The sequence below is a fragment of the Coloeus monedula genome (genome assembly GCF_965178545.1).
Source record: "Coloeus monedula genome assembly, chromosome: 1".
In the NCBI taxonomy this organism is placed as follows: Eukaryota; Metazoa; Chordata; class Aves; order Passeriformes; family Corvidae; genus Coloeus; species Coloeus monedula.
In genome coordinates, this window is record NC_138781.1 from 20,476,811 (window position 1) to 20,501,476 (window position 24,666).

General features: G+C 35.8%; 1 protein-coding gene across 1 annotated transcript in view; it reads right to left on the bottom strand.

Moving 5' to 3' along the window:
• Positions 1 to 9,979: 9,979 nt before the first annotated feature.
• STAM (signal transducing adaptor molecule) overlaps positions 9,980 to 24,666 on the bottom strand; it is a 30,324-nt gene continuing 15,637 nt past the window's right edge. The window contains exons 3-14 of the mRNA XM_082302827.1: positions 22,392 to 22,467; positions 22,213 to 22,308; positions 21,552 to 21,698; positions 21,153 to 21,243; positions 19,973 to 20,165; positions 19,563 to 19,657; positions 18,249 to 18,337; positions 16,612 to 16,699; positions 14,138 to 14,192; positions 13,646 to 13,799; positions 12,951 to 13,126; positions 9,980 to 11,784 (exon numbers count right to left, since the gene is read on the bottom strand). Coding sequence (XP_082158953.1) covers positions 11,535 to 11,784; positions 12,951 to 13,126; positions 13,646 to 13,799; positions 14,138 to 14,192; positions 16,612 to 16,699; positions 18,249 to 18,337; positions 19,563 to 19,657; positions 19,973 to 20,165; positions 21,153 to 21,243; positions 21,552 to 21,698; positions 22,213 to 22,308; positions 22,392 to 22,467 — 1,510 coding nt within the window. The 3' untranslated portion in view covers positions 9,980 to 11,534. The remainder of the gene's footprint in view (positions 11,785 to 12,950; positions 13,127 to 13,645; positions 13,800 to 14,137; positions 14,193 to 16,611; positions 16,700 to 18,248; positions 18,338 to 19,562; positions 19,658 to 19,972; positions 20,166 to 21,152; positions 21,244 to 21,551; positions 21,699 to 22,212; positions 22,309 to 22,391; positions 22,468 to 24,666) is intronic.

A 24,666-nucleotide genomic window follows, 5' to 3' on the forward strand; every position in this document is an offset into this window, starting at 1 on the left:
AAATTAAAACCTCAAAACATAACAGGGAAAGAGTGTCCTGTAAAAGGTACCTAGAGGAAAGGCATAATAATCCCAAACCAGAGAGAGTTTGGGAGAGCCTTGGCTAGCAGCAAGAGATCAGCCACAGTTGTGGCTGATTTATTTTGATGCCTCTTTTCAGTGGGAGTTAGGCATAATAATAACTTTAAAAATATCAATCATAGATGTTAGGTTAATCCTGAATGCGAAGTTGCAAGACTGATTAAATGGCAGTTAAACAAGAAAAAAAAACACAAATGGAAATAATTTCTCTGATAGGTTAAGAACAGTTTAGTGACAGGGTAGGTATGTGCCTTTTTTGAGACTTGTTTTGTCACTATCTTTTCTACAATTTTCCATCTCCACTATTTCATATAAGAAGCTTTTAAATACTTCAAATCACTTCTGTTATTTCAAGCACTGTGAGAGTCCTTAGATAAAACAAACTGATTTTTCACTGACTAGTAGCTAGCTATGCTATTCACATTTAAACCCATGTTAGGTTACCTCCACCAGCAATCCCAGAAATTAGATATCTGCAGCATTCAGTTCAGTACAAGAGAATCTTAGAGTCTGTTTCTGAAGGTACAGCAGCAATTGTGCTATTTGGTATTTCCCCCAGTACAGTGCATAGCTGCTCAGGCAGCCCCACTGTGGCAGCCTGCCAAGCAACCCAGACAGCAGTGAGACAACAGCTTCATCCTCTCTGTGTTTCATTCTGACATTGTCACCTTATCTAAGCTTTCTGTAGAGTAATGGGTTTGAAATCCTGAACAACTCAAAATATCTGCATTTCTGAGAACAGCTTCCTTCTGCAGTATCAAAACATGCCATTTGCTTTTTCTTCCTAAAATAAAAATACTCACTTCAGCTCTGTTCTGCATGCAGGATTTTAATGGACTATTCTTCTTAGGAGTCCTGGCAGCTCTTCCTGCCTGTTATCTATGGCCAGAAGTGAGCTGATCCATCAGTTTTCACAGGAAACCAAATCAGCAAATGTCACACAGGAAGTGAAGCAGGATATAGTAAAACATGCTCCACATACACATCCCGTGCTTCCTTTACACTTTTAAGGCTGAGACCCAAGCGGCAAACAGCAAACAGGGGTATGGGGGGGAAAGAAAGCTGAAGAGCTTCATAAATCTTAAAACTTGATTCTCCCTACAAACCAATCAGTGCAAATGTAAGCAACTGAAGGTGAACATTAAGTGCTCAAGGTAACGCGTGCCACGGGAGTCAGAACATGGTCCAAAGAGGCTTGCCTTATACATCCTTAAATTTTGGTTGTTTTAATAATTCTCCTGGGTGAGGTATTTAACTATTGCACCAAAAGCAGAAAACTTCTGTAAATCCCTTGAAATTACAGAACATGTAATTTCACTCAGACCCCTGGTTTACTTTCCATGTTTTATAACATAAAGTAGTTACTTTTGACACAGACTTACAATACTTCTTGATTTACAGAAATTGAGGGTTTCTATGGATGAATCCTCTCTATACAAAGCATGTGTCCTCCTAGAAACAAAGCTTTATTATTAAAGAATCATTTATTTGCATGAAGTCATCTTTGACTCTCCGAATTGCATTATTCACCTCAAGTTATCACTTTTTTTTCTTTCAATCTCTCCACCTTTTTCAATTCCTTGAGACCCTGCCCCACTTGTCATGCTCAATCAAAATGAAGCCATATTTGGCAGTAAAGCACTAAGAATAAGAATTAAAAGCATTTCATGATGGTCTCTTGCTTGTCATTGCTATTACAGAGTAGAACATTACCCAAAAATATTGACTACTATATTCCATGTTTTGCCAGAGATACCTTCAACAGCTGCCTCTTCTGTTTATCTCTGCAAGACAAACAAATATTACAAATAAAAAAGACTGAATACCTGTAACAAGCTCTGGATAGCTTGTCAAGTCTGGTTTAGCTGAGAAATTCAGATAAAGTGTTTCTGGGTAAATATGACAGACTGAATCTGCAGTCAAGATCCACTTAACAGCTCAACATCCCTTACAGTTTTGCATTGGGAAGCACAATCACTGAAAGACTGAAAAATCGGTGAGGGAAAGATTACTATCCATACAAAGCATATTCTAGAAGGTGACATCTGTATCAATACCTGAATACAGCATTCTCCTATTAAAGAAGGCAAAGACCCTTTCTTACCAACTTTCTCAAATGAAATACAATCTCTTTAGGCTTGTGCTGCAGATACTGATCTAACGCCAAACTGATTATTATTCTTAATAGAAATTAACCCAAGACTAATGTACCTCAGGGACCAAGTCCTTTATTTTCCAAAGGACAGTCCAGAACTTTGTAACTCCAGTAGAAATAGAAGAAATAGACAACTTTGATATTCCAGTAAACTCAGTGCACAAGGCAGGCTCCAATATTCTGTGAATATGTAGACAATGCTACAGCTGTCCTGAAGGATCCCAGGGCTTAAGAGGGAATCATGAAAGGGAGACTTTTTTCTGACTTTGTTGATAAGAAAGATTTTTAAGCCTACAGGATTCACTGTTGTGGAACATGCAGTAGGGTTGCTGATAAAAACTGGTCTGGCAGTGATAAGCCAGGAGATCATATCCCTTAATGCAGCAGTAGAACATTATAAAAATAAAATTGCATATGCAGGAGGTCAACACTGTTTTTACCTGTCAGCTACGTGAAAATACGTGAAACTGTATTGCAATGTAATAACAACAGTTAAGAACAGGTTGTCCAGGGAAGTTGTGGATGACCCATCCCTGGAAGTGTTCAAGGCTAGGCTGAACGTGGTTCTGAGGAAGTGGAAGGTGTCCCTGTCCATGACAGGCGGTTCGGAACTAGATAATCTTAAGGGTTGGACCCAGACCATACTATGTTTCTGTGAATGTCAAAAGCAACACACAATGTATGGCAAACTACTCATAAAATTTTATGATGGACTTGCCACACATACTGCAGTAATTGTGTTTCTGAATCCTGCAATGAATAAAATTACCAAGTAGGGTGGAACTATCAGCATGTGTCACTAAACAACTTGGAACCAAACTTTGGTCCCCAAGAACAGAGCTGCTCCTTTCCTGGGTTGAAATCTGGCCAATTCCCTTGGTAAAACTGCACCACTGATGAAGCGAAAATAAAGTGAATAAGAAAGCAATGATCCAAAGTTAATGGCAAGGTGCTGTGTAAAGAATACCCAATAGGCCAAAGGGATATTGCAGAAACATGAAAAATACAAAGCCCAGTAACAGCAATTGTGTGACTGAACCAGTGATGAGAGACACAGTACTTCAGAGGTTAAAGATCAGGACTGTCTGCATTTCAGAAAACAAGGTAAAAGGCTCCATAAGACACCTGCATTATGTGGAAGGACAATCCACAGACTGGAAACACTGAGAAAGAGAGAGAGAGAAGGGAGAGAGAAAAAGGCCGCATGTATGTGTATATAGGAAATTACTTATATTTATGATTAACCATTAGTATTTCTAAGCATGCTTGCTATAAGGATCAAATATGAGAAAGCATATGAAAGGAGATAACCATTAGGAAATATATATAGTACATGGAACTGATTGAATATATATACAGGAGAGCTGGGATTTGGACTCTGCATTGCTCCTGCAGTACAGGATCCCACTGAATGCTGCTCAACTCAGTGCTGTTCATAGATACACAAAATTATTTCATGCTACTACTGTCTGTCTTGAATAAAGAAAGCTTGGGAACAAATCTGGTGTCAATTTGAGCCTCAGGGATGGACAAACTCAAGGAGTCTAGTTTTTGGAAGAGGCAATTAGGAACTAGTCTGAGCAACTAGGACAAATAGCTGCCCTCAGAAGTGATCAGTGGGACTCTGAAACTTTGGAAGGAACAGCCAACATTTACAGCAAGCCTTGATTATCCAGAAGAGAAGAAGTGCTCAAGAGTAGAAAGCATGTCTGTTTTGAGAGAACAAGCTTAGTAAAATAAACTACTAAATTAAAATCACCTACTTTACAGTTAAGTGAGCAGGAAGAGCTTTAAAAATTACTAATGCTATGTCCTAGTGGATATAGTGGAGTGTCATTAGCCACACAATCAGATAATATAAATCATGATTCCACAGAAGTTGCCAGAAATCAACTACAAAGCGAGGTTGTGGACTTGAATAAAGCAAAAAATTCTTCACTATCTATTTTGCCTCACCCCACCAGAAGGAAAGAGCTCTCTGAACAAACACACCCCAAACAAGAGTCTTTTAGACAGCACCCATGATTTCTCTGAAAAAACCCCACCCAACTTATTTGAAAGTTTCAATAGCACATTTCAGTGAGATGCTTGGTACTGACCCTGTGTTCAAACTCAGGATCAGAGAACCATGACTTCTCTGCCATTCACTGAGACAAGACTTCCATTTGTTCTTATGTAAACCAACATATTTTTATGAAAATCATTGTATTACCTATGCTTATCAGGTCACATGATTTTTGCTGAATGATTTGCCTAACCATTCTGCAGCATCAGCTATGACAGGCAAAGAAAAGACTAATTTGGGGAAATTTCCACAAGTCTAAAAGCCATTAAAACCAAGGGATCTAAACATTCACACTCCTTTGAGAAGCACAGTAAATTGGGACAGTCTGACACATAGACTGCAAAATAAAACACATCTGCATAATCCACAAATACCTGAGGATGCATGAGTCAACAGGGGCAAGCCATCACAACTGGCTAGAAATAGATTGCAGTGTGATTTCAGTAGCAGAGCCTTGTTAGTAAATCAAGCTTCAAAACTGTTGTAGTATAAAATTGAGTGGTCCAGGTATGTATATATTGAAGGGTTCCATTCCTTGATATGTGTGCTTCCTGTAGCCAGGAAGTGGTAAACAGAGGCAGTGACCAGTCAAAGAGTGTGTGTGCTATTGAGCAGTGTCCCACTGATGACAGGCTCCACCAAGCACCCGCCACGTTCCTGCTGGATCCTGCACCTCTACAAGGCACAGAAGCACAACTGCCAAGGTGGTAGATGTCACCAAGCCTGGGAACAAGGGAACAAGGGGTGTAGGCACCGAGCTGCACTGTTGTTAGCAATCAAAGGTGCATATGTGAGGACTCAAAGCCCAGGCTTAACACGGTTAAGCAAAGTCAAAGCAAAATATTAGGGGCAACGATGACCATGTTCCTTATATTTTGTATCAGGAGATTGTATACTGAAGATGCTCTAAACCTGTAATTCAAAATACATATTTGCCTTTTTTAGCCCTATGTGATTATCGCATTACCACGTGCTGCCCATGTACACTCCCAGGGTTGATGGGAACTTTTAAAAACACAGATCAGCCTTAATCAGAAGTTCTCCCACATGTTCTCTCATAATGGCTTAATTCTCATTTCCCACATAAAACATAGATCACAATCAGTATCAACAAAACCACACTTCACTTAAAATAGAAACTTAAATTTACAAACACTGTGAGAAAGAAAAATCTTTATCCTGCAACAGAGTAGAATAAGATTTTAAAAACCAGCTACAGTAGTAAGACAATTCATTAAGGTCTCCAGCTTCATAAATGTGACATGAAGTGAGTGCTATGAGGAGAGATTATATATGAACTAGTTCTTCAAAAGTTTAAGAGTTGGTTTCACCCCCTTAAATACAGACTGATGCTTATATTACCTCTTGCCCAGATTCATGGCAACAGATTTTGCAATAAACTTTAAATACTACAAAAAAACCAAACTGTATTTTCATCATAGGCATCTCAACAGAAATACTTTCCATCTAAGAGACAGGCAGTAAAGCAAACTCAATATTAATTCCCCCTCCCTGCTCCAAAACAGAACAAGTTTCATTTCTACACAATCTGCAGGACTTTTAATTCTGTCAGCTGAATAGATATTCTCTTGAAAGACACAAGTTATCCTACTGAACTAACCTACAATCCACATAACCTTTGTCCTAAGGGGTTTAGCTCACATTTTTAGGAAGAGACCCGAAGAACAGGCCGAACAGATACTGCTGCCCACTGTTCCCAAAGTCCCATGGTGTCTACACTGGTTTACACTAGAAATTTATGCATAACGTTGTTTTAAGAACACAGCATAAAGCTGTCAGTTTTATTAAGTTTCAATTCTGACAGCATTTTAAGGTTCATAAGCCAGGTGTTAGCCTGATCTTCAACTCCTTTCACATCGATCAAACCACCAGGTGGTTCTACTACAATACTACTTTGTACTGCTGTCATCAGAAATGGAATTAACTGTGAAATGACTGTGTAAATTAACCATCAAGCTACCACAGTATCTGCTTATTCATCTGAAACCAAATATGTACATTAGACAGTACAGACACAGTTGTTTCCATTTGTTCTTTAAAATCCCTTGAAAATATTCATGCTGTATTTACCAAAAGATAGACGACATGCAGCATACTTGAAATAAGATCTACAATCTATTAATTGGGTTTAGCTGAATGAAATTAATGACAGATTTTTATAAAAAATAATGTAATTTATATGTAAGCATCAAACAAAAACAAAAAACCACAAATCACCCCCAACCAGAACAACCAAAACCCCACCTCCACCCCACCTGAAATCAGAAAATTTGAGTTAAGTAGCAGCAAAAGTCCTTTCCAAATTATTCTTTCATAAAATTTATAAATTGACTTTGCAACATAATGCACTAAATACTCCAACTTTAATATTTTGCACTCATACCAAAAACAATTAACAGTTTTTACAAATAGTGTTATTTACTAAAACAATTGTTGTACAACAGTGCAGTATATCTAAATATATACATGTGCCAACATCAAAGGGAGTATTAAAACAAACAAAGCCAAACAAAAATGCTACTGTGTACACTTTATTAAAACCAAAGCAGACTGCAGCAGGTTTTTCTTTTTCATGACAAAGACAAAAATTTTTTGGATTCCAGAAGAACATGCAGGATAGAACAAAAACTCCTACCACCTTTTTGCCAAGGCAGCAGCATGAAAAGGGAACTTTAGATCTGCAATTTACATAGTAGCAAATGGAATGTTTTTAAACACAACCATCCTAATTTAAGAAACAATTTTCAATTTAAGAATTCAAACATGTACATAGTGTTTTTTACATATTGAGGCAAAAAGTTCAAATGTCAAGGCCTTCTCCATGTTTTCCTATGGTGTTGGACATTGTATGTATCAGGTCAATATTCTTCACTGGAGCTGAAAATGAGAAAGGAGTAGCTGTAGTGTGGAGTTGATCAGCTTTACTAAGACTGAATAACAGAGTAAAAAATGATTCTGCCTGCTGTTGGCAATGGAGGCTTTTTGTAACTTTTATTCTACTTTTTTCTTTTAAAATATCTCCTTCCAGTTTTTAACCAGAAAAATTATGTTCCCTTGTTCTTCAAAACAGATACTTACATGTTCTCCAAAGGTGCAGTTGTGTAATTCAAAGTGCCAGTGTAGCTGCTCTAACTAGAAATGTCCTTTTTCATTCTGTGAACCCCAGCAGAGAAGGAATAAGGTTAAGACCTTTGTATATAAAGACTGCAGATATCTTTGAAATATGAGTGAAAAATAAAGTGATATTAGAGAAAATACTAAAAAAAAAGGAGAATGAGGTATTAAGCAGTTCTCCACTGTAAATCTGATGTTCCTGCCATCTAGACTAAATCAGAGAACTACAGTAGCAGCCTAGATTTGATCAGCAAAATATGTACATGGCATTAAAAGCAAATCTTTCTCTTTTACATCTAACCATTTGCAATCTGGCAGAATTTTCTGAAGTTCAACTTTATTTCAGTTCCCCCTGCCTCAAAATTCATGAGCAGTAACTGTACCATGAGGGCAGTATGCTGCTCCACACCTGTTGAGAAGCATGCAGGAATTCTTATGTTTTGCTCCTTTTTACTGCTGTCTCTATGTGGTTTGGCCAGTGACACTACAGACACATCTCCACAGCACCAGTTACTAAACAGAGGTGGGCAAAAACGTTGTGACTGCTTCTGCAGCTGCACACTCTAGAACACACTGCCGTGACATCAGTACAGAAAATTTTAACATACTGCCCCTGTATATTTCCTGGGATGTTTTACAGTAAATCTTGACACCTTTGTTATGCCCACATCAATAGAGATGACACACATGGCTAAAAAATTTTGCTTATAGAAGTGAAATGCACAGAAGGCACTTTCCAGAGTTTACTCCAGCTCATGCTAACCAAGCCACTGAAATACCCCTTCTGAAGTTAATTAGTATTTTTGTATTCTTTAAAGACATGGTTAAGTAAAAAAGGGTTATACAAAATATCTTGAACATATTTTAGCCTTAAATCAATAATTTACATGTAAAGAAACAAGACATTCATAAATCAGGTCTTCTATTGGAACATGAATAACATTTCCAAAGATTCCTTACTTTCAAACAGTTTACATTCTGACACTTTATTTAATTGCTAAAAGCTTTTCCCCACAGTAGCTGTACGTGTACTTTCCCGTTACTAACATTTCAGTGTTCAATACCATAGTAAGGTAGAACGTAAATGAACTTGGTCCAAACAATGCATAAACAAGGAATCTGAGAATAAATCATGGCAGAGAAGCACCAGCAATGGCATCTCCAGATTCATGATACCAAACCAGCAGAGAGGAGGTGAACTGAAGTATAATTTCTAAGGTATCAAAGACAGTATGAGAGGTTGACTGAAGGAATTCATGCAATGACAGCATCTAGCAAAGTAGGAGAAGGCATCACTTCAGAGTATTGAGCATACAGAGCACACCAAGCAGGAAGATATTTTCTAATAAGAGAAATCAACATGAGGTAATACAGCTCCAAATTCAATTTAATCTGAAAATTGCACATGAAATGGAAAATGTAGGTTGCAACAGAAACACTAAGACTCAGAACCTAAAATTATAGTGACCTACTCCACCAGTTGTAGACACTGAATTCTGATTCAATTCAACTAAAATTCCCAGTCTGGTACAGGACATACCTTAAGAGTAGTGACTTTAATAAAGGTATGAAGGAAAATAGAAAGTGTCCATCTTTCTTCACAACTTTCATTATATTGAATTTAGAGGGGCATTGAACTTTAGCAAGTGGTATTTCTTCTCATAATGAATATAAATGGAAGGTGATTTAAATTTTCATAAAAATGGATGAATGGCCAAAATAAGCAAGTTGGAGAGCAGAAAAATTACAATACACATAAGGTTTCATTGTTCAAATGAGAAACCAGGAACTAGCATTTCTGTATATCAAGAAAAGACTTCAAAAATTTTAAAAACAATGACAAATTACTAACAAAATGTATTTTTCTGGGTCATTTCTGTACAGAAGTTCCACAGAAACCTTATTAGGGAACATGTGACACAATATGTGACAATCTAAGAACACAACAGCCAATATCAGCAAGACTATCTTGATGCTTCAAGTTTCTCCTTGAATCAGGGACTAAGAACTATGGAATAAAAAATTATTTTCACTTTTGTGTATAAATTATACATTTCTATACACATTGTATATCTGATTTTGGAATAAGATACCTAATGCATACAGAGAACACTATATTATACTAAAAGTCCTTTCTAAAAACATCACTTCTTCAATCCATAAAAAGTTATCTATGACACAGTATGTCGGATTATTATTTTTTCTTTAGCATTTCCTTTCAAATTCCACAGGCTTTTGTGATGACACCAAGTACTGCAATAATTAATGACAGTTTGCGAGGATGCTTCAAAATTTTAGAGAAAACAAATATGCGAAAATACTGGCATTAGATCAACCAGCTGGCTAGAACATCCCCCAACTGGAATAGATCAACCATGGGCATGTTTTGTAACCACCCCAGTCAGATGTTATGCAAAGTAGTCAGCTGACATTATCTGGCAAAACACTGATGTCAATTAAAATAGTGAAACAAAGGCATGTTAGGTAACTGTGAACAGATGCAGGAGTATATGGGATAACAGAGCTCATTTTATAGTATAATGTACAATTGCAACATTTAATTCACACTAAAATATAGTACAAAAAACAAACAACTTCTGACATACACACAAGACTAAAAACAGATCTGATGTTGAAGCCATCTAGTATTGCTCTAGTGGAATTAGAGTTGCTGGAAAAGATGAAACCAGGATGAATTACCAGATGGAATACAAGTGCAAAGTAACAACAGTCTTTGTACAAGAAACTCCGCCCAAGCACACCTGAAATGCTGCCTTCCATTACCATGTTTCTTTTGCAGCACCTCATCCACAGAAAGAAAATATCAGGCTTTACAGAGCCACGTGGCTAAGTTACCGAGTTACACAAGGGTTTAAAACAGGCTAATGCAGGTTGCTGCAGAAGAGAATTAAAAGTAACCTAAAAGTGGATTTAAATGAGATGCTTCATAAACTATTCAAACTACAGAAGGGCTAATAAACTCACATGGTACAACTGGAAATTGAAACAGACATTTAAGGCAGAAGTGTTTGTGTTAGAACAGTAAACAGAACAAATTGCTAAGCAAGGCCACAAGAGAGAAAACGAAGCCCTGAAGGTTTGTTCAGCAAAGTGATTTACATGTCCATAATTCTCCATGTTCTAATTAAGAAGACTTAAATAAAATAGTGTAATTCATGTTGTGTGTTCCAGTTTAAAACTCCATTGTTTCTCTTTCAAATCAATTCCTCTGTCTTTGGTGTAATCTCTACCAACACACAGAATACAGTTCTTGTTCTCATTTTAAAAAACAACTTGGAAAAATAAATTACATGCTTCTCATGATAAAATGCAAGATCCTGATCTGTTTCATGGTCCCGTGATATGTTTAGCAGCCTCTGAATAGTAGTTTTAAGTTATTAATTATGTCTGAAGCAGAATCATAATTTGCTGTTATCCCCCCAAATAATTTACCAGTTAACAAGTTTACTTTGGTAGATAAGCTATCTAATAGTCATGATACACATGTGTTCAATTCAAGAAGTAGTGAAACTTAGGAAGTTTGTAAATTTATATATAGACCTTAGCTTGTAATTGTAACCATGATATGCAGAATTACTGTTTTTCCTGCATTGGAAAAAGACATTGCATCTGTCTTAAAATTAGACAAAACTATGAAATATGGGGTTGTCAGTTCATGATTAAAATAAAACAGTAAAGAAATTATTTTTAAACATTGTGTTAAATATATTCACATGACCACCATAGTTATACAAAATGGGCACTACTGCAATCACACACTATATGTACATAACATATATGCCACAACAGTTTGCAATGGTTGAGTTTTCACAAACTAGCCAATTTAACCATACATAAATAATCTTGTACCAATTTTTAGGCATTTTAAAAGGAATTAAATTTCCTAAATATATCCGTTCCTCCGCAAAATTAAAGAAAAAAAACCCTAAAAAGTCAGTGCAAATTGAACTTGTTCATCAAGAGAGATTCCTAAGCTGAGGATAAACAAAGTTTAAGAGATTAAATGAACAAACTCATAGAATCGCCAACTGCCTTTAGCAGAGGTTAAAGAAGATTAGGAATCAGAAGTCCTGGATCCTATAGCAGAGCCTTCTGTGAGTAACTATGCTGTGGTTGTTGAGGTGGTGGAGGCTGTGGCTGTTGTGGAGGTGCTTGCTGACTGCCTGCTGTCTGTGGCAGAGCTGTAGGTGCTAAGTTATAGTTTGGCACCTGGGACATATTAGTTCCAGCATTTTGATAAGCAGCAACATCAACAGTACCAGGTGGTGGACTATACACTGAAGCCTGGTTAGAGTAGGTACTTCCAGCAACAGAACCAACCATTGCACTGAAAAAAAACAAGAAGAGAGAAAAAATGTTTAAAGTTGAATTGCCAGACAATTTACCAACAGAACAGCAAAACTTTATTGTTTCTTCAGTTGTTCTATTTATACACACAAAAACCTTCTAACCCCGGACACATTGCATATTTAAAACTGTAGCCAAAGAGTATTCCCATTAAAACTCAAACAATCAAATAAAAAAGATTTAAACATGCAATAGACACCTCCCATGGATTTAAAATTAGACCATGATTCTGTACTTATGTTCTATTTTAAGCTGCAACATGGAATACCATCTTCCATTCTGTTCATGATGAAAACCAAAACCCAACAAACTGTTTTAAAAAGCAAAACAAGTCTGGTGAATATGCAGAAACTCGCTTTATCATGCTTTACCACCCCAAATAAGTAACTTTGGGGACAAAGACTAACAAACATATTAATGACTCAAGATGGATGTCTCTCCCAACTTTTTAGAATAAAATTACTTTCCACAGAGAGTAAACAAAAACAAGATAAAACAAAAAAACCAGACAAAAACCAACTAACAAAAACCCACAAACTTTTTCACAATACAGGTAAGCTTAACCAAAACTTAGCATCTTCAGCCCTCTAGCCCATGTAGAATGCCCCTTTTAGCTTCTTTATTTGTGCAAGCTGTATAAGCTTTAGTAAGTATTCATAGCCCATTCACTTCTTTCCCAAAATGAGTAAAATTCTCCTCATTCTTCTGTGGTAAGATATTTGACAAAGGAACAGTAGAACATACACTCTCAGAAATTATGCAGAGCCAGCCAGAGCAGCAGATAATCTTCATCATTAAAAGTATATTAAAAGTTACTACTACTACTACTAAATCATGTCTGTATAATTTTCTCTATTTTTTATACAAAAAGCATAGACCTATATAAATTACGTATTTTGTATATAGAAAATTAAAGACAAAATAAAATTTTAAAAATGATAGAAGACTTAGAAGTTTGTCAGGAATTTTTACCAAATACACGACACCAATAAAAAGCACTCTGGAAATGATTGCACTGAAGTATCTTTCAGTTGTGTTTATAGTTATAGATCTGTAATTAAAAAAAATAAGTCTCCTTTAAATATTATCTGTATTCCTTTCTGTTTAAATTGATTTAAATTTGAATAGAAAAATATTTAAAATTACTTTGTGTAAGACGTCTGTGCAGGCTGACCAGGCAGTACTGAGCTGGCAGATGGAGTAACTGTGCCTTGGCTGAGAGAAGGGAGCTGTTCTGGAGGAAGATTGTAACCTTGAATATGGCCCATCTGTGCACTCCCTGCCACCAGATACGCATTACCTTGAGTTTGCCCCGGATAAACCTAGGAAATTAAATAAAGCAATATTAGAATTAAAATACAAGAAGATTTGTTATTTAGTATCTGACTTCAGAACTTAAAGACATCCTCTCAAATCTTTTAGTTTCCTTTTTTTTTTTTTTATATCAGTGAAGAGCATTTAGCATTTAAATTACTGAAGTTAAAGATGGTAATTCTTTCATAGCAGCATATTTACGTTGACTTATCTATGAGTAGATAGAGGAGACATTTTACTCCTTTGGTTGTTTATTTTCTTTGACCCACTATACAAAACCCTGGCAGTTTTACTTTTGCATTTTATGTGCAACTTAAAGCCCAGGATGGGCTTTTTCCTTGATCAAAAGGGACCGAACAGAAAAAAACTAGAAGTGTTAAAATCCACAAAAGGAGAGTATCCAAAGCTTGTAACTGAAAACAAACACTTTTATTTTTTTCACATACTGTGCAAAAAACTGAGAGAAAACACTGCTCAGTCAGTGTGAACTTGATAAGGTCAATGGATATTAAAGTTTACATCCATACCTGTGAGCCAGAAACACCAGATGACTGCATGTAATACTGCTGGTTTTGTAGTTTTGCGTACATGGAATACATTGGGTCCTCATTCATCAATTTGTTATACAAAGAAAGAGCCTCCATTGCTTTAACATTGAGCTCTGAAAGTTCTGAATGTTTCCTAGAAAATATATTTTACAGTTCATTCTACAATTTAAATAACTTTAGTACAGGACAGATAATACAGAGAAATTTCATGACGTGTGTTAAGTAACATATTCTTATTGTGAAGTGATGCCTGACAAGTGCCAAAGAATTAAATGGTACAACACTATAAATTATTATGTGACTATGGGAAAAAAGTCTTCAGACCTCTTCTCAGAGAAACTACTAATAAATACAACTATTTTCTTTGCCAGTATTCAAAGAAATTAGGATATTACCAGGTAACAACTCTGGTATTTCTAAGAATGAATTTTAATTTGGGTCAAAGCACATGTTTTGTTTTTTTTTTTTTACCTGTCTATATCCTCCAATTTTTCATCTATGAGAGGTCCCATCTGGTGGCACATTGCTAGAATAGAAAGAAGTTAAAATATATCAGAGTAATAAACACTTCCATCCTGCAAAGTTGGAGATTAATTTAAAAAAAATCAGACAGAAATAGATGCTAGTCCAATTTGGTTTTAGTTCGTTACTATAATCTGTATGTCAAAAAATTTTTAGTAACAGAGGTAGTGTCATTAACAATTTAAGACAGCTGAAGTTTTCAGCAATTTTAAAAGCATATTTTAAAATAAAAATAAATAAAGTGAAACAAAACACATTTAACAGGCAGGAAGTACAAAACTGAAACAATTTTGCATAAAAAGATTCAAGTAAATTGAAAACTGATCTTGTCTTCAAGGAAGAAGATTTGCAACTGCAACCTAGACCATGTGCTCATCTAACTTTACTACAAAAAGACTATGAAAACAATGAAGGAGAAAACCGGTTGCAATGATTCAATCATCTGCACATCAAAGACATTAACAGCACATGGCTCTCACTAGAATCCCAACTGGGGGAAGGGGGCTTTTTCAAACCACTAATGTGCAAAAAGCAACACAAAAGCTTACCAGAAGCAGAATGCAAAGGCATTAAAATAACCAAAAAATGCACCCCATGCCTCCTTTCAGCACAAGGACACGGGGCTCATCTAACTGCCAAGCAAACCATGGTTAATTAGCAGAAAGGCAGAGTTTGTCAAACGTAAAATAAACAGATATGGAAGCCAAAAGGGAAATTTTGGATATTAGAAATGCAGAAGGCCCTGAAAATGTCTGAGCCATGATGCATGAAAGGACATCATTATTGAGTTCCTTGAAGGCAACTCGAGGTGAAAGAGGAGTTGTAGGAGAGGTATCCATCTGCTTCTTTGAACCTGGGATCAGTAATACGTTGGCAGAAATGCTGGGGGAAGATGTAAAACCTGTCAAAGTTCTGCCTACTTTTATGTATAGCATGAAGTGTGGCAAAAGGCATGACAAGGATTGTTTAGATGTCTGTTAACATGATGACTGCTCTGCTGCCAACCACAAACCCTGGGCTCCTGAACATGTTAGGATGAGCTCTCCAATTCAAAGACATTTGTGACTGGACATGAGGATGGCAGAAGAAAATGAAGTGGTTTTTCTGTCAAATGTTGATCAGCATCTGCCACCACTGGTAGGAACCAAGGATTTAAAACACATCTATAGCAAAATTTTCAGAACCTATGCCAAAAACAGTAGTTCACCAAAGCCTACTTAAGTGTAGAGCAGGTAATCTTGAATTGGCATTGTAGAACTATATGTAGCCATATGTTTGGCATGTGCTGTTGCAGGTAGCTGGGGAGCAACCATCTGACCACATTACTGCTTTCAGATTCTAAGAGCAGTCTCATGGTTTGATATAAAATTGAGCATTGCTTTTATGATCTCACAATGCATTTTGAAGCAACTCCTAAAGTAAGCCATATCTGTAGGCTGGTTGACAAGCATACCTTTAGTTTCTCTGCCTCTGTCCTGGACCAGATACAGGCAATCTGCTTCTTAGACAACAGCCTCTATAGCTATATTTGGGACTTGAAAGAATAAAACCGGTCATGTTTCTTTTCGCCTCTCTTTAGTTTCAGTGGAACTAGAATATGTGCAGGCATGTCACTGATATGAGTTTTCCTAAAACAGGTTTCATTTACAGGCATGGTAAACCAGATGGGTGTGGAAATATGAGAGACATCTAAAAGTTTACAAACCTACACATTTTTTAATTATTAACTTCTAGATAGATGTAGAAACTGCCATTTTCTTACCAAAGTCTGGTACCCTCTGAATTGTCAGTTTAAGCCTATGTTCTGTCTCATAATCAGGAAGTTTCCTTTCTTCCTTTTCCAAATTCCATTCCAAAAATTTTGGTGCATCTGTCAACCTAGGTAAAATGATCTATAATGCCTCTGTGAAGAGGCAGTCTGAACAATTTGACTCTTTCAGAGTAGGGTAAATTCTCTCTGTAAGGTATTGTTAATACACAACTCCTACAGAAATACACATGCAAGTGAAAAGCACGTGGGACACCCACAGGTCTATTCTAAACCTTGGCAGTATTTCTGCTTCCTCTCATGGAATCTTCCTGACACTCCTTTCGCCACCCATGCGTGCTACTCTATGAAGGAAAAAAATAGTGGATGAATATGATTGAATTAAGTATTCATGTGTCTTGAAAAGGAAAATAAAATAGGAAACAGCTTTCTTTAGAGGAAAGTAGGCTTGTTTTAAGTTAATGTTTTGCACTTTGGTCTCTTAGATGTGGGAAACAAGAAGTGAGAAGATAATTATGGCTCAAGCACTTTTCTCAGGCATGCTTCTTGCATGCACATGAAGCTGAAGTAACTTCAGCTTAGTTTCAATTTGTGTTGATACAGAAAATTACCAGAGAGGAAAACAACAATGAAAAAACTCTTTCTTTTTTGTTACCCTCAAGATGAAGCAATTCTGGGAGGTCTGGCTGGTCATCAGATGGATCAGCACTTTGTAACATCTGCAAGAGTTGGTCCATTTTATCCTAGAACACAAATGACATAATTAGGGCAAATGTGGCAGCAAAGGAATTAGCACTTTCAGGATAGTAAACTAAAGCAGTTGTTTACAACAGCCATTTTGATCTCTTGGCACATGAGGATCATCTAGACTAACTTAAAGAAAATACAAATGATACATGCTACTCTACAGAAATGAAAATGCTTGAACAAGGAAAAGCCAAATGAGAAAAATTAGTGGAAGCAAGTGGAACGTGCAGAATACCCTTTATTCCTAAAAGTCCTTCTAAACAGTATTTTCTGAGCAGTTCCTACTTTTCCAGCCTAGTTATTACATATGCAATACCACCACCTAGTGGGATTAGTGGAAATGTTTTGACAGAATACATTGAGAGAGTACTTCAAATTCATTGAAAAGCATTTTTTAAGTGCATGAGGCCTATTCAGTACATGAGCCATGTCATTACCAATGTGTATGGAAGTGTTTTAAGATGATGTTTGGAGGCATTTCAGGGCTGATTTCAGAGGAAGTCAAGCCCAAGAAAGGAGTTTAAGTGCAACCCTTTTATAATAAAAATATCAAAGGTTAGAAAATAAACAGGCATAAAGTCTTTGAAAAATGTGTCTTGGAGTGAACTATAGTGGTTAATGAAAAATTGCACATAAATTATTTTTAATCCTTTTTTAGCTGAGCACTGTCAAATAAATAGCCTTTATCAGACTGAGATATATAGGTTGTATAAAAGTAGAAAATAAAACCATGTTTTGTCCTCCTTAAACCACGGAAAGGTGGGGACAAGTCAAATTAACTACCTCCTTAAAAATTATACTGTGGCAAATTCAAAAACAAAAGAAGACACTAAACCAAAAATCAGCAATGAACTCACAGAAAACAAAAGCTGGAAGGCACCTCAAGGCAGGCCTGAAATAATCTGTTTCAGCAGATTACAAAGTAGTATCTCCTGGGAAGAAGAGTTTTTGAGGTGGGACTTAAATGGGACTTTAAGAAGGCAGTAACTGATTTCTCATTTCAAAAACAATGACAGAACCCAAGTCAAGGTAAAAAAAATAAAAGGCAGGGGAAAAACTTCTTGGACTGAATGTGTCTAGAAACCCTACAGAATCACTGTGGTAAGATTGTAAATATCTTACTAAATATTAATTAGAGCAACAGAATCTCAGACTTTTCAGACAGAAAGAGATCTTTAAGTCTGAGGGTAGAGAGTGGTGGTTATACTGGAAATAAATCTAAGACAGCAGTCACGATGGATATCTTTGAAAGTAGATGTGCCACTCAACACTAAGATTCTAGCTTGGAGGTAAACAGATGTACAATCCCGGAGTAGGGCCCTAAATGGAATGCAGTTCCAAATTCAGTTTCAGAAATTCCTAAGAACTTCAAGACTCTTGAACAAATTAGAATATTGCAGATTTTTTAAATTATTACTTTAAAGAAGCCTCTCTTCCCATTCTTTTTATTGTATTTTTGAAGTACAGGATGAAAGGGTTAAACATCACATATTTAAATGTCCCATCAGTGCATTTAGTACCAATCAGTACTTCTACCATGCTTACTTCATCAATATAAACTGGTTCTGGCTCAGGTTCTATTGTCTCTACTTGAACTTCATCACTGAACTGCACAGTTTTCTTCTCAGCTTTCACTGTAAGATAAACAGCCAGATTTAATTTTCTAAAAGAAAAAATAAGCAATGACATAAATATTATATAGCTAGTATATTGCCTAGGTTCCTTGCATTTGAAACTACTACTGTGAAAATTTTAAAAATTAGTATTTTGTTGACACTTGAAAGCCACAGACTTAAATAATTTTATCTGTAAATCACATTTTTAAAAAAAACCCACATGAGTTCACATAAAATCAACAGAAACACATTTCAGCAAGTAAATGCTTTATCATAGTCTCCCTGCACATAACATATGTATTAAAAAGTCATCAGGATAAAAGACTCAGAAAGAGTGATTGGAAGCAATAGGGCTAGCAAGTCAAGTTTAAGATAAAACTGGTAAAATCATCTATGACAAACAGCCTTCTTTTCTCCAGAGCAAAGTACAGAATCGAAGGGTCTCAAGTTTCTCTATTCGTTATTCAGCAAACCCTATCTGCAAAGTAGCTCATTCCTCTGTAGTGGAGACTAGAACAAAAAAGCTCTATATTTAGCAAAAAAGCCAAATATGACTTATCATATACTCTTATTAGATAGTCTTAACATATCACAAATGACTGCTACAGCATGTAATTCTGCTCACCTGCTCATACTCCTAGTACCCCCAAGTTAAGATCATAGGAGATTAATCTTGCAAGCCCACGAGATTTACAGAAATCAGTTCTAGAATCTTGAAGTCTTGTCTAATATGTAATACTTTTATTAAATGTTTAAAGTAGGTTAGATGGATATAAATGGATACAGGTAAATAAGTAGTATACAGAAAATCCCTCTGTCCACTATGCACATGTATGTACACACAGTATGTAGGTTTCTTGGACTATTGAACACTGGTAATCTGTCTCCAAGTCCTATCTGCCATGAGGCCTTCAGTTTCATCTCGATTAAATGTGCACTACTTCAACTGGACAAAAAGTCAATTTAGGAAAAAAGCTGCTATCTCCCACATTTATCTAGATGTCAATTGAGTGATTCCATGAGTCTCAAAGAAGCTGCTGACAAAGCAGTAGACAGCAGCATTTTTCAGCAGAAGACAGCTTGGGCACCCTTGGTCTGACTGTTGTGAGAGCATAGCAAGGGCTCCTCAGTTTTACTTCAACTATCACATTAACTTGCAACTGAACTCCATCATAAGGGAAAGGAAATCACCCCTGGGCCATGGCAGGGCTTAACATATATACATAAATGTAATGTTACTTACTCATTTCAGGCTCAGCAGAAAGATCAGCTGTTACAAAATTAGATGGGAATAATCCTATACCCTGATGAGTTTCACCTTTCCACCAATTTGGATCACTGAAGATAAAAAAATAAATAAAGCCCCCATACATTAAAAACCCCATACTCACATGGAACTTTCCTAGAAATAGTACAGTAAAGGCTTTTATATTACTAGCACATAATTTGTATATATGCTGAAATCTTGGTACAAGAATTTTTATGCAAATACATTTGTTTGTAAAAAACCTAGGAGATAACAAAATAAAGTAACACAAAAATATATTTCCATTTATTGCATTCCAAGGTATGCTTCTACATAGAAGATACAATTATTTCTAATTCATTTTTACAGTTTAACATAGGTGTAAGTAGGCATTCTATACAACTTACCTGTCATCAAGGATAGTTATAAGTTCCCCAGCTTTAAAAGTTAGTTCGTTATCTTCAGCAGCCTCAAAATCGTAGATTGCACGAACCTTTCGGCCCTCGTGTTTGTGGTTTGTTAAAAGGCTTGAGGTGCTTGGATACAAACTGGAAAGTGTTGTTTGCTGTTGCCTTTGTTCTTTTAGTGACAGCTCAATAGCTACAAAAGAAGAGTTATTCAGATGAAAATTCCCTATAAAAATGGGTTGATGGGTATGAAAATTTAATTCTGTGAAAACTTTTAGTGTAATTCTATTCCTGTTGCATTTTAATGACTTTCTGTCTTTCTCTTAGAATTAATGATAAATAACAAAGAGAGAGCAGAATTCTGCCTATGGATTTACTGAGGGTTCTAACATGGACAAGATGAATAAATAGCCTTTAAGCACAAATGGAATAACTCTGTAAAGTCATCCATTTTTTACTATTATATTAATGTTACAACCTTGAACTGATCTAAAATATTTACATTCCTGACTTACATCTTACACAGTGTTGAACTTTTCCATATTGCTTGAAACATTAAAAAGATACAGCTGTTCCAGTGCACACTGGTTCTCCATTAGACAGGAGCCTTTAGCTGGATTCACAGAATCAGATTTACATGGATTGGCTGAGGTTGGAAGGCACCTCTGGAAGTCATCTTGTCCAATCCACTGTTCAAGCAGGGTCACTACAGCTGACTGCCAAGGATAATGTTTTAATATCTTCAGGAATAAGAAGACACCAGATGACATTAGTCATCTTCACAGTAAAGTCCCTCCTTAATTCATAATTAACAAAATTATTTTTGCTGAAACAAGCAAAAATTTGACCCTTCATTTTTTTTTTCTCCCTATCATTCCTTGAATAATTTCACATTTCTGGGTCATTTTCAATTAAGTTTGACCAGGCAGAGAAGTTTCACTCATATTTAACTCAGCTCAAGTTTGCAGAAAAAAAATGGATCATATTTAAGAAGGGACAGGGTGGACACACAAACAAACATTATGAAACTCATGAAGAATATGCTTTTGAGACACAGATCTCTTTCAAAATAGACTTTGGTGAGTTAAGTGTTGAAGAAACGGTTAGTAACACATACAGATTGGCTAATGGTCATTTAAATAAATCAATATGCATCATGTCAGCAAACAAATGCACTCACCTTTAGCTAAATCCTCCTCTTCCTTTTTGGTGGCTACTGTACCAGGATCTTTGGCAACCAGAGCTGGACTTGCTTTTGCCTGTTCAGCAGCCTAGCCAAAAGTAAAAGATGTAAAAATGAATCCAACAAAAAACTGAGAATGCATGAAGTTCACCATTTTGATTTGTATTCATCTGCTATATAAAAAATATATGCTATATAAAATATAATCTGCTATATAAAAATCTAAAGTAATTGAGAGCATTTCATCCCTCAAAGAAAAATTTTATTAAGATAAAGTAGTTTTCATTTTGTTTGCCAAACATTCTAGAATTCAAAAGTACAAACTGTTAAACACAGAGCTGAGGATAAAAAGAATTTGTGACACACTTTGAGAACAACCACAAAACTCTAATATACCTGTGAACCAATAGCTGGGAAAGTAACTCCTTGCTCCTTAAGATTTTTTATCATAGCAGATATTAAACTGAGCTGTGGGTCATTCTTGAATTCATCAGTCCATTCCACCATAAGGGCTTTCAGCTTTTCACAGACTTTTGGATGACCCTGCATGAACAGTAGAAACTAGTTAAATAATGTAGGAATATGACCTTAATTTCAAGTAATTGCATGTTACTGTCTATATAAAATATATATACTTTATTTTGTAGTCAAGTTTTGCACTCAATTCGATTAGAAAGGGAGAATAGTACATCAGCGTTGTATTTGTACCACTACAGTGTGTGCTAGGCCCAAAATAAAGTAAAATAAGGTTGCATAGAAGCCCTGCATTATCTCCATTTCACCATATTTGTATTTAGTGTTTCACTGCTGTTATTTAAAGTAAAAATCAAGTAGTTTATTTGTAAATTAACACACCACACAGAATACCTATGTTAACTAGTACGAAGTGGCATTCAGGAAGTTCTGCGAGCCACAGTCTTTACAGTAATCTTCTCTCCTTCCCTTCCCCCTCCTTTCCAGTCCTCCAAAAGTAGATTCCATTCCACTTTCAGATTACTCCAGTTCTCTGTCTGATTTCCCTTACAGATTAAATGTATAAATCAATGCAATACATTACCTTATTCAACACATTGCTTACTTCACTGGCAAAATCTCTTGAACAGACTTCTAAATGAAAGATTTTGCCACAGTTTGATACACATGCTCCTAGAAGCTAATGAAAGAAAGATTAAAACTCAGATTTTTTTGCAATATAACTTTTTAGCAAGAAAAATCACTACATTAAAAAGAACTTACTGTTAACGCTTGCATAGCAACGTGGGGATCTTTATGGTTCACTCTCTTCATAATAGAGCGGAGGCAGTCTTTAGGCCTAAAAAACACAAGACATTTAAAAATATGTAATGGAATGAACATTTCCTATTGCACACATTACAATGCTGGCAACATTAACAGAGAGCAAGATCTCCTGAACATTGTGAGTAAATTACTTAGTAGCTTGTAAGTGCAACATTTAAAAAATAAATCAACACCATAAACAGTTGTAGCCATTTCTACATGTAGGATTTGTAGCTCTCTTAATTATCAAAACCTCTCAGTAATTTATACTACCTTTTGTATTTAGAGCGAATTAGCGTAAATACTCCAGAAATGCATCAAATCCCTTACAGTTAGAGAACTGGAATTCTCTGTAGTCCATGCACCTACTCCTCTATATTTCACATATATATGTAAGAACACTTCCTTACATACTGATTTACCAACACCCTTCTGCTACTTTTATTTTGAATTACCACCACATTCCTCAAAGTCTCTTTTAATCTACAGAATAACATTTATAAAGAAGACATGTAATGAACCAATAATTTCTAAAAAAACCTATTAGACAACCTTACATCAAAGCTTCAAAACAGTTAAATACAGAATTAAAGTCTTACGTATGTTGTGGTAGATAGAAATAACATGAAAAGCAACTTCAACAAAGAATTTGAAAGGGGATTTCAGAAAGTTTAGCATATTAAAATCTGTGTGACTTTCTGTTACTTTGTTCTGTCTATAAAAGTAGTGGAAAGGTAAGCGAGGCTGAGGTAGGCATTATCATGGGCATACAGTCATTATCTGTTGAAGAGACCTGAAAAGATAACCCTGGAAGAGAGTACGTAGAGAAAGAGGAAAAGAGAAGGTAAATGTAAACTAAGGGGTTTTACACTTTTATAGCATGGTTGTCTTTGGAAGCAAAAGTATTTTTCTGTTGAACTGGTATCCAAAAACTAACATGAAACTCAGGTATAAGTTACACCACTGCTTGGCTATACTATATTTGGCAGTCTACATTTTACAGAAATGTCCACCTCATATTTAGTGGTTCTAATTATAGAAAGTGCTGTCACACAAGTGACAAGCACAAGTACATATCATTCAGTGTATACCTTCATATAATCAATTATTACAGATGAAGGCTTTAAGGCAAGTACTACCTTTTATCTATTAATTATCCAGGACTTCTCATATGTTCATTTTAACTGAAAAAGAATACAGGCTAAAATTTTCAGAAATAACTGCTTTCTTTAACCATTAATTTATGAGCAGAATTAACAATGTGGTATGAATGCAAGCTCAAAAAGGTGCTTGCCCGTTGTTAAGCTAGTATTTACAAAGGCAGGGTGAAGGATCAAGAGCTTAGCAGTTTAGGAACAGGACCACCAGCTTAAGATTTTTTTTTTACAAAGGAATCCGAAGTCTTATTAAAAGTAATAAAGTAGTAAGAAAGCCTCAAAGCCAAATGATCAGCCACATGTCTCAAGTACAATCTACTTGCTCATATAGTTAACAGAAATGATCAATACTTGAGTGTTAAATGTTCTAACATGCTCACATGTTTAAAATAAGAAATCTTTTGATTACACATACATAAAAAAAAATAATCCAGGTGTACCAATCTTTAGTCACACAGAGTAAGAAAACCTATTCTAGACAGGACTGTAATTCTTATTTTTACTTCTAATTAATTCATCATACAATTTAGTGTGTAAATTACGAGAAGCACTATGCAGACACCAGAGGGAAGCACGCACCCTATGAGTGTAGAATTCTATCCACTTATTAGGCATCTCTCCAAATCATACTATACAAATATTTGGCCACAGTTCTGCTCCAAGCATGCTATGATCAGAATTTCAGAGGCACCACAATGAGTAGTAATAACAAATAAGTAGGGTGAAAATATGGCAAGATACAATAGAAGCTATGTAGCATATATGGCATCATATGGTATCATACACCAATATACCCAGAAAATATTCACAATAGATTTCAGGTTTAGCTGAAAGTAAAAAATAAATTCTGATATATTTTATTTAGCAAATACACAATTAGCAGCATTTGCAGTCTAAAATGCTATTGTGCACAAACATTTCAGATATGTTCAGGAATTTATTGTTCATTTACAGTCTAAGGTAACTCTGTGGGACTCAGCTTTCCTCCTTGCTCCTTCAGAAAAAGGCTGGTCATAAAGCTTCCTGGCCAGCTTGCTAGACATACACTACAATGACAATGTAAAATGCTACTGAGA